Consider the following 10,613-nt stretch of genomic DNA (forward strand, 5'->3'; position numbering starts at 1 on the left):
CGCCTCTGTAGTCCTTTCCTCCGACCACCTGCTCCCCACCCCAGACTGCTAGCAAGTTAGGAAGGAGTCGGGAGTGAAGCTGGAGAATTTAATTCCTAAACAATGACCTCTGGGTTTGCTCCGCCCCCCATCCCAGATGGGGGCCAGGATAGGGCTTTGCTGATTGTCACAGTTGAGGTGCCAGGACTGAGTTTGAGGGACCACCCCTGGCCAGAACAGAGTGGCAGGTGCAGATCAAGCTGGAGCAGCAGCCGGTGGGAGGCAGGTGGGTTTGCAGAAGACTGAGGCAGAGTGGGGGACCCCTGGGCCCGCCCGCCCACCCCACCCTCAGGGCCCCAGGCCCCCCTCCTCTAGCCCCTGCCGACCCTGGGGGCTGGGAGACAGGCTGCCGGAGGAGGCCAGGGCCTCCCGATCAGGTCCCCAGCAGCCACCCCCACCGGGGTCTACAGTCTCTAGGCGCAAGGCAGGCAGCAAGCCCAGGCTTCGAGGCACAGATGGCGGGAAGGCCCAGGCCCCCGGCAGCCCAGGAGGCCCCTCCTCACTGCTGCCCCGGCTGCCACCGTTGCCGGCCCCGTCGGGGGCTGCCCGGGGCAGGCGGCGGCTCTGGGGCGAGGGGCTTCGGCTGGTGCCCCGGCGCTCCCGGGACGAGGGCCGCAGGGCAAGGGTGGGGAAGCGAGCCAGGCCTGGGCTCCTGCTGCGGTGCCGCTTGGACTTGCCGGGGCTGGGGCTGCGGGACTTGGGTGCCAGCAGCTCCAGGGTGCTGTCATCCTCATCCTCCGAGCTGGCGCCCGAGCTGTCTGTGCTGCTGCTGGTCGGCTCCGAGGTAGGCAGCGAGATCTGGGGGCGGGGAGCAAGGCTGCTCACTGGGGTGCCCCTCTCCCTAACAGGCTGTGGAGGCCTCTGGGAACCCCTCCCGCCCTCCCCGTTGGCAGGCCCAGGAAGGTCAGGCTACTGAAGAGCTCACAGAGAACGCAGAGGCGCTAGAGGATCTGAACAGTCTTCTGGCGCCACCTCCCCACCCCCAGCCTCAAACCCTGCAGCCAGGACCACTCACCTGGAAGGGCTCAGTGACACCGATGAGGATGCCGTGGGTGTGGCTGTAATAACCTAGAATGAAGTCTCCGTGGCCTTTGGGCAGTGACTCCTCACTGAAGGTCACCTGGTGGGTCGGGAGGTTTAGGTCCAGGTTGGGGTGAGGGAGGCAGCCTCAGGACCCCTGAAACGGAATCCTGAGCCCCCAAGGGCAATGAGGGCTTCCTCCCACTCTCCCTCCCCTTAAATACCTGGTAGGAAAAGAAAAAAAAAAAAAATACCTGGTAGGCGCTCCCGTCCACATCCTCGTGTTTGGCCCAGACATAAGCCACGTAGTCCTTGCAGTGACGGAAACCCACCTGGGGCGAGAGCAATCAGGATCGTGACCCGTAACGGTGACCCTAGCAGCCTCCCTGGGTGACATAAAACTCTGGAGAAGTCCTGTATGGGTCCCTGGCTGCCCCTTCAGGCCCCAAGTTCCCTCCCCGATCTGCTGACCGCCCCTGCCCTTCTCACCCGGTACAAGCCAATCCAGTCCCAGGAGCTGCGGGCGAACACCGTCTCTATGCGGTACCTCACCACGGCTTGCTCCGGCCGCGCCCACTCGTCTGCCACCTCCAGCCGCACCAGAGGCACGTCGTCTCTGAAAGCAAACTGCCCAGGGGCAGGGGGCAACATCAGGGGAGACCCTCTAGCATTCTCTGCACCTAGAGCCCTTGGGCCTCAGTCGGCACAGTTAGGCTGAGATGAAGGGCCTTTGAGGCCGCTGCACCGACTGGGAAACAGGAGGAGGAGCAGGTCCAGGATAAATGCTAGGCTCCCCGCCTCCCAGCTTAGGGCTCCTTTTGTCCTTAGCCTCCGTGAGGAGTGAATGAGAACACAGTTTTGACCCTTGGTAGACTGTGGGTTTGGCCCTGGCATGCAGTGTGACCTGGGGTAAATTTCTTGACCTCTCTGAATACCTGGGCTCCTGTCTGTAAACTCTGATGGATCACATTTAACTCTTGGGGTTGCTCTGCAGATTCAGAGAGATACCATGTAAAGCATCCTATAAACGTCTCAATATACAGTAGGTGCTCAATGAATGACTCACTTATATGCTAACAAGAGACAGGTAAAGTCCCATGATGCCCTGGATATCCTGGGGTAAACTGAACACCCCTGAGCCGGCAAGTAGAGCTCTGGGGAGAAGCCTGAAGACCTTCTGGGCTCTGCTACTAACCTGCTCATGACCTCAGGTAAGTCCCAAGACACCCTAAGTGAGACTCAGCTTCCCCACCCGTACTAAGGCACCATTATGAACCTTGTTTGTTACCAGTCCGTGGAGACAAATGATAACCATGAGTCTCCTCTTCCAAGGGTCACCCCGGGTTGATCGGGGGGTCACCATGGGGATGAGGTTGCTGGGGTGGTAGGCGGCCAGGGTGCTGGCTCCATCTCTGTCCCTCGGGGAAGGACTCAGGGGGTGCCAGCCTCAGGCTTTCGTTGGCTCCCCTGTTTATCTGGTCTCCACTTTCTTCCCCACCTTATCTTCTAAGCCAAGCTGCTTCAGAAGAAACCAGCACCTCCTCTCCCTGCCCCTGGGTTCCTGACAGCAGGAACCAGGCTGGGTGGCCAGGCTGGGGTCTTGGAAACACCCTCCAGGGCCTTGCGGGGTCAAAACTCCTGCTGAGCTCTGTTCTGTGCTGCTTTGGGTAAGAGACTGAAGTTCTCTGGGGCTCTGTTTCCCTCATCAGTGAAACCAGGAGGAGAATGTGGACATCCTTGGGGCTTACCAGTACATTCAAAAGGATGACACATTGACGTATCCTACACAGCTCAGGCGCAAAGCCAGAGGAGGAGGTGAGGAGGCACTCGACAGGCAATGTTTTATAAGGGAGAGTTCTAGATAAAGAATGCAGGATAGAGCACCCACAAGGAGTGGTTCTCAAGGTGAGGTCCCTAACTGGGGATTAAACCTCACATTCAAGGCTTTTACCAAAGGTCACGGGAGGCCGGACATAGGCAGATTTCCATTCCTAGCTGAGGACACTGGCTGCTGTCCAGCCGACTGATCATATGACAAAGTTAGCTGGGAAAATATTCTCTGGCTTGCTGGGCTCCATCTTATCAGATCAAGAGAATCGGAGAGCCCAGAGTTGGGTTTCAGGGCTGGAAAGTGGGCTCCACCCTACTGTGCCGCTGAGCCTGTGTGCAACTTGGGGCTCGTGCCTACCCAACTAAGGGCCTCCGTTTTCCTGAAAAAACAAAAACAAACACAAAAAACAGAGAGTTGGATCACGTGATCTCTATGATCCAGTTCTGACATTTTGGATTTTCCCTTTTTACTGTCGCAAGTAGGGGCCTCAATCCAAACACAAAGCTAAATTTTATAGTAACTATTCAGAGTCTAGCTGTGTATTGTTTTATATCTCTACTCCCTCTCCCCACCACATATGGTAAGATGGTAAATAAATAATAAGTGAATGTGAATGAACACTACATGGCATTTGAGTATATATTTTGAGTTTGCTCGTCTTACTGTATATGTGAATTTTAACACAATTGCCCTAACCATTTCTTGGAAAAGGAGAGCTAGAAATGAATGGAAAAGATACACTCTTTGAAATCAGCCTAGCCTGGGTTCAAATCCTAACTCTTCCCTTTGTTAACCATGTGACCCTAGGAAACAGATGCTGTGTCTCTGAGCTTCAGGGTTTTTTCATCTAAAAATGGAGACCATAATCCCACTCCCAGTCTGTTATAATAAGTGGATGGTGGTGAGGGCCTGGGGTTACCCATGGGCAGTGGGATGCTGAGCTGGGCTTGGGGATGTCATGAGGGGAGGCCAGGACTCACGTGCAGGACGAACTGTGCAGCCACAGGCTTGTGGTCACTGACGGTATATTCCATGTGGCTGCGGTAGCTGTGCTGGGTCACCTGGAGCCGGTGGCTCTCCCTTCCTGAGGGGCTGGGACCTCCACCTGGAGCCTTGACCTTCCACAGGATACGGTCTGTCCAGGCTGGCTTCCGCTTCTTCGCACTGCGATGGGCAGGAGTAGCCTGAGAATCAGGGGCTGTGATTCAAGCTCCCCTGTTCCCCTTTCCTCTCCTTTATCCTTATTCCTTTATCCCCTTTATCCTGTCTCAGCCCACATCCCCACCTCTCATCCTGGGGCTGAGCTCACCTGGTATCATATTTGTTAGTACCCACGTCAAACTTGAAGGTGGGTGCAAAGTTGAGGGGCCCCTCCTGGAAGCCCTTCAGGATGGGCCAGGTGTTCTTGGCCATGTTGAGCTGCGAGGGTCCAGAAGCAGAGAATTGGACAAGAGCTTGGGCAGAGCAGGTGAGGGCAAGGACCATCGTCTAGGGTACAGGTGGTCCTAGGGCGTGTTCTGTGTGCTTGGGGTTTGGGGTGCAGGTTGCAATCCCCCACCTGGTCTTTCTCCCAGAGCTGGTGGAGCTGCTCACTATCGATGGCAAACTTGACAAAGTGCAGGTCGTAGCTCTCGATGCGGAAGTTCAGGTCTCCGAACCAGAACACGAGGCTGTTCCAGGAAGGTAAGAGGGGTGCTCAGCAGGGTCCATGGGAAGAAGAGCCCAATTCCATCTTCTCTGCCCCCATCCAACCTGACAGCGCTGGCTGCTCCCAGTGATGACATAGGGGGGTGGGTGGGTGGGTGGGTTGTCAGGTTCTGACTCCCAGCAAGGTCCTACCCCTCAGCAAATATCCATCCTGCAGGATCCATCCACTTCCCGATCAAAGTGAAGGTCACTCAGTCGTGTCCGACTCTTTGTGACCCCATGGACTATACAGTCCATGGAATTTTCCAGGCCAGAATACTGGAGTGGGTAGCCTTTCCCTTCTCCAGGGGATCTTCCCAGCCTAGGGATCGAACTCAGTTCTCCTGCATTGCAGGCGAATTCTTTACCAGCTGAGCCACAAGGGAAGCCCAAGAATATTAGAGTGGGTAGCCTATCCTTTCTCCAGAGGATCTTCCCGACCCAGGAATCAAACCGGGGTCTCCTGCATTGCAGGCGGATAAGGGACGCCCTCCCGCATTCCGGTTCCTAGACATCGTGTCTCCGCCCCCACAGGCCCCGCCTCTCCCTACAGGGCCTTTCTACCACTCCCCTTCCACTGCTGCTGCTGCTAAGTCACTTCAGTCGACTCTGTGCGACCCTATGGACAGCGGCCCAGCAGGCTCCTCTGTCCACGGGATTCTCTAGGCAAGAATACTGGAGTGGGTTGCCACTTCCTTCTCCAGCCTCTTCCCCTAGCCCCACCCAAGCTCCAAGAGGCCCATACTCGTGATCCAGGATGCCTTGAGCGCCAGGCCCCTGGAACTGCTGGAGGCTGAGGATGGTCTGGAAGTTGTCCTTGCGCTGCTCCGCTTTATCCATGTGGGCCGGCAGGTGGCAGTTCAGGAAGCACAGCATGTGCCCAAAGGCAGCCAGTCGCACACTCACTCCACCCTTGTTGCCCTGGGGAGACAGGTTGGGCGGGTCGTGGGCGGGGCTTAGGCAGGGAGGTGAGCCCTGGGGCGGGGTTTGGGGTGGGCGTGGTCAGCGGGTGTGGCTCAGGACTGGTGCAGGCTTGGAGAGGGGTGGGTTCTAAGGAAAGGAATGGAACACTAGGAAGTGGTGGGAATAGAAAGGGGCCACTCTTTGCAACCCCACGGACCGAAGCCCGCCAAGCTCCTCTGTCCATGAAAATTTCTAGGCAAGATTACTGGAGTGGGTTGACATGTCCTACTACTCCAGGGGATCTTCCCGACCCAGGGATTGAACCCTCATCTCCTGTGTCTCCTGCATTGGCAGGCGGATTCTTGACTACTTCGCCACCTAGGAAAGTTTTATAGAAAGGGGCGGGGTCTAGAAAAGGAGAGGTAGCAGTGGGTGGGGAGAGGCAGGTCTCAGAGTAAGGGGTGGAGTTTGGGGAGGGGATGTTGCCACTGCTTGGGGGCGGGGACTAATCTACAGACCCCTTAGGTCCCTGGTCTCTCCCACGTCCCTTCCACGCTCACCCAGTAGCCTCCCAGGCCAGTGCGCGTGCAGTCAGTCTGCACGTCCCTCAGGAAGGGCAGATGGTAGTACTTGGCAAACAGCAGCAAGATGACGCCCTGCATCCGCACGGTGCTCACCTGCCGCAGAGGCGAGAGGAGGCTGAGCGGCGGGACACGGCTCCCACCCCGCCCTCGCCTTTTCCGGTCCTTAAAGGTCTGCTCCTCCATCCTCCTATTTCAGGAACCCAGCCACAGAGGCTCAGCGGGCCCCACAGTGAGTCATGGCAGAGCTAGTACTGGGAAGCCAGGGGTCTCCACCTCCCAGGGGGGCAGCTGAGGGAGGCGTTACCAGCACAAAGTTGAAGGGCCCTAGAGCGTCCATGAAGAGCTCGCTCCACTGGTCCGTAAAGAGCGCGTCCTTGAGCCGCTTGTTGATCATGGAGTTCACTTCCTGCAACCTGGGGGGGGGGGGGCGCGGAGTGGGGGGCGGATGGCGAGGCGGCGTTCGGATTGGGGGGTGCCCTAGGAACCCCTCCCACGGGCAAGGGACTGGGAGGCCCCAGGGGCTCAGGGGGGGGTCCGCTCGCCCTGTCCCCTCACCCTATGGCGATCATGTCTGCCCTGTCACTGTCATCGCTGGTGCTGCCCAGGTGGAGAAGGGACGTGACATCGTCGGGGGGCATGGCAGTGCCCACGTTCCACGTGACCACAGTGATCCTGGGGATGGGGGTACGGGAGGGGTTACTACTGGGCACCACCCCTTACCCTCAAGCTCCCTCCCACAGGGCTCTTAATGGGGAGACAAGCTGTGGGTGAATGCCCTCAGAAGGACCCACCGTGGGCCCAGGACCCCTCCCACCAGACTCTCCAGAGGAGATCAACTGAGGCAGGAGTGGGCAAGTCCCTTCCGAGGGGACTGCTGTCTTCTGAGGGTCCCAGAGTGGGTCTAACAACCCCAGGGACTCTTCCTCAGGGGGGTCAGCTGGGGCAGAGTAGGGCCCACCACCAGAGGATTGCTTGTCTCAGGGCTCAAGCCCTGGCAGCCAGCCTCTCGGGAGAAGGCCCTCACCAGAAGCCAGGGTCGCTCTTGCAGGTGGGCTGGGCTGACCAAGAGGAGGATGACGAGGTGGGTGTAGAAGAGGAGGTGGTCACCGGGACCGGAGTTTCTCTGGGCTGAAGGCTGGGACTCAGACGCTCACCAGGCCCGGCACCCTGGCTGCTAGGCCTGGGGAGGGCCATCTCAGGAGCTGGGGGGACACCTGGGGAGCGGTTGGGGGAGCGGCTGGGGGAGCGGCTGGGAGACCGGGGTGGCTTGGGCAGAGGTGGGGGCCCGGTCTGGGCTAAGGCGGCACCTGGCCGAAAGGTGGGGGACAGAAGTCCCGGGGAGCGAGTGCTAGGCTCTGGAGGACCCTGGCCCACATCCAGGGGCAGGGTCTGGGGTGGCCGGGGCAAGACAGGATCTTCAGGGCTGCTGCGGGGGACCTCGGGCCGGGCTCTGAAGGACGGGGAGACCCGAGGATCTGGGGGGGCTTGGATAAAGGATGGGGAGCTCACAGCACCAGATGCCTGAGCTGGGGCCGGGAGATGCCCTTCAGATTGAGGGGGAGGTCTAGGGGCTGGAGCGTCCCTCTGTTTAGCTGGTGTCCACCCTGTGGAGGCCAGGGCTGGTGTCACGGATGCTGGAGCCAGGACCTGTTCCTGAGATGGCGACAGAACTGGACTGGGCCCTGCGGAAGGGCTGGAGGAGGGCTGTGGGGGCTGTTTCTCAGATGTCACGGCCAGGCTCAGGCCTGAAGCAGCCAGTGCTGGCTTGGGTCCCATGGAGGCAGGTGGCACCTGCTTCTGGTCCCTGGACAATGGAGCCAGCCTAGGCACTGGGGTAGCTGAGGGAGGCCTTGGCCCAGTGGAGGCAGGCATCAGGAGCTGCCCCAGGGACGTCGGAGCCAGGACTGAGCCTGAGGTCGCAGGAGGAGGCTTCGGCCCAGCCGAGGCAGACATCACCAACTGGCCCACGGATGTTGGAGCTAGGCCGGAGCGGCGGTGGGCAGGAGCTGTTTTCTTCCCTCCAGGGGTGGACGCTGGAGCCAAGATGGGTCGGGGAGACACCAGAGCCAGCCTTGGACCCTCTGAGGAAGGTGGAACTGCTGTTCGTGGCCCCACAGGCGTCAGAGCCAACCGTGGTTCCAAGGGCACTGGGGCTGACTTCTTCGCTGGGAGCTGAAAACGTGAGTCCATCTTGTACGCGTGCGTGCTAAGTCACTCAGTCGTGTCTGACTCTTTGCGACCCCATGGACTGTAGCCCACCAGGCTCCTCTGTCCATGGAATTCTCCAGGCAAGAATACTGGAATGGGTTGCCATGCCCTCCCACAGGGGACCTTCCCCACCCAGGGATCGAACCCGCGTCTCAACGTCTCCGGCACTGGCAGGTGGGTTCTTTATCACTAGTACCACCTGGGAAACCCCCATCTTGTAGGAGCAGGCAGAGACTCAGGGTCAACCGACCCTAAGCAGTCCTCCACTCCATAGAGATCATAGCAGACTCTGTCTAGCTAGAAAAGGCATATATTTCTGAGGAAGTTCTTCCTAATTTCTCACCTCAGTCGATTCTGCTGTGAATCAGTTTCTCTTTTAAAGGAAACAGGACACGGAAACCTATCCCCTCCCTCACCTGTGATACCTCTTTCATAGATGCAGAGTTTAAAATCCCCGACTTACAGGAAGCAGAGTGTAAGCCTGGGCCTGTGGGCTCCCCTTAACCTCCTGGCTGGCATCTGCTCCCTCGCCACCCTGGAATGTTGGGGGGCTGGAGCCAGCTTCCCTGAGCACTGCCCCACTCTCCCTACAGTCCGTGCTGCTTGCCTGGCCAAGGGCTACTGATCTGACCCCCCAGGTCTGCCCACTCTGGACATCCTGGGTCCAGCCTGTTAAACAGCCCCCCTTCCTCCACTGTACCCAGGAACCCTCATGTTCTCCCCCGGCAAACATCCCCAACTCCTTGGTCATGGTCCCCTCTGTCCTCTTTACCTGTACCCAGATCCCCTGCAGGAGCAAGAGCCCTGCTGGGACTGGCTGATCCCAAGCCCAGCTCTGTGTGACCGTAGGCTAGCATTTCCCTGACTAGGGCCTCTGTCTCCCTGTCTGTAAAGTGAAGGAACCTCGTGAAGGGTCTGTGGCCACACTGATCCTGGGGAGCCCGGTCTCATCTCTCTGCATTTCTGAGCTCATTTGCTAGGATCGCATTTGAGCTCCAGGGAATTGTCCATCCTCCCAAGTGTGATTTCAACATCCAGAGCAAGTCCAGGGTTCTGTTGATCCCGGTGCCACACGTCTGTGCACAAGTTGTACCCTCTTACCCTCGTCACTTCTCCTGGGAGAGCAGGCCAGCATGTACCCTCTTCCTGTCTGGCAGTGGAGTTGGGGGCATTGGGCCCAGCAGGGAGGCCCTCTCCCTTTCCCATCTGTCCTGTTTCTGATGCCCCTGTCTCCAGAAGTCAGGATGAAGTGTCCTTTGCCAGGGAGGGCAGATGAAGGTTTGCACTCACCCTGGGGCGGCCCCATCCCTGCCTCCAGAGATGCAGTCCTGCCTGTATCCCGCGTCCTTTTCAGTTCAGAGAACCTGGAACTGTCTCCACTTCTGTCCCCAAACTCAGCTCTTTGAGGCTTGCATTTTGGGCGTCTTCCTTGGTTTCTAGTGTCCCACTCCACACCCCCCCCCAAACACTACACCGCCTCCAGTACTAACAAGTTAGACATCCCAGATGTCACAGTTTCAGTCTTCAGGGACAAGCCTCCTCATTTTGCATTGGCTCAGAGAAGACAAGCAACTTGCCCAAGGTCACACAGCAAAGCTGAAGCATGGCTGGGTCCCCTGATACCCAGTTCAGGGCTCTTCCGTAGGTTCCTGGAGATGGCTAACTCCATCTCTCTCTGGGCGTCTCATCGCTACCTCCTCAGACCCTAGGGTACCCTGTTTGCCCAGTCCCTGCTTGGTGGGCAGAGGAGAATGCCAGCCCCTCAGTTGGGGGCACCAAGGTGCCTGCAATGTGTGTGGGGTATGGGACCAAGGATCAGGAATGGGGGAGACTAGCTTTAGGGGTCTTACCTTGGAAGGTGCCCCAGTTTGTGAAATCCCATGGGGCATGGGCAGGGGGCCCAAGCCAGCCCGGGTCCCTGGCCTCCTGCTGCCACCGTCGCCCCGGCCCTCCATGTCTGCAGCCCAGGCAGCCCCAGGTTCCCTCCCGGCTCCAGCTCCAGCTCCTCCGCTCCCGGGAACCAGTGATGTCATCAGTCGGTTCAACCTGCTGAGAATTTAAAGGCACAGGCACCCACTTTCCAACCTAGAGGTGGTCGGGCAAGGTGGCCTACCCCCTGGGGACTGGCTGCTGAACCTGGAATGGTCTTGGTAGGAGAGGAAAGGGTGGGGAGTGGGCCCATGGGCCTGGCACAGGTCCCAGCATAGTGGAAGCTCTCTTCTTGTTTTCACCCTCCTTCCAGTAGGCCTGGCCAGCCCTTGCTCAAGGGAGGGGCGCTGACATACCTGAGGGTAAGGTAACTCAAAGGTCAGCCCCCTCTCCAGGGCCTCGGAGACACCGGG

General features: G+C 58.7%; 1 protein-coding gene across 1 annotated transcript; it reads right to left on the reverse strand.

The window, feature by feature from the left end:
* Positions 1 to 74: 74 nt before the first annotated feature.
* Positions 75 to 10,338, reverse strand: INPP5J (inositol polyphosphate-5-phosphatase J). The gene is made up of 13 exons (XM_027566269.1): positions 10,122 to 10,338; positions 7,088 to 8,235; positions 6,619 to 6,735; positions 6,368 to 6,476; positions 6,040 to 6,156; positions 5,322 to 5,497; positions 4,449 to 4,560; positions 4,200 to 4,309; positions 3,871 to 4,054; positions 1,549 to 1,686; positions 1,314 to 1,391; positions 1,055 to 1,159; positions 75 to 837 (listed from the first exon to the last, which is right to left on the reverse strand). Exons 1-13 carry the CDS (start codon positions 10,302 to 10,304, stop codon positions 328 to 330), a joined length of 3,087 nt encoding a protein of 1,028 aa, XP_027422070.1. The 5' UTR covers positions 10,305 to 10,338; the 3' UTR covers positions 75 to 327.
* Positions 10,339 to 10,613: the final 275 nt, after the last annotated feature.

Source organism: Bos indicus x Bos taurus, chromosome 17, assembly GCF_003369695.1.
Source record: "Bos indicus x Bos taurus breed Angus x Brahman F1 hybrid chromosome 17, Bos_hybrid_MaternalHap_v2.0, whole genome shotgun sequence".
NCBI lineage: Eukaryota > Metazoa > Chordata > Mammalia > Artiodactyla > Bovidae > Bos > Bos indicus x Bos taurus.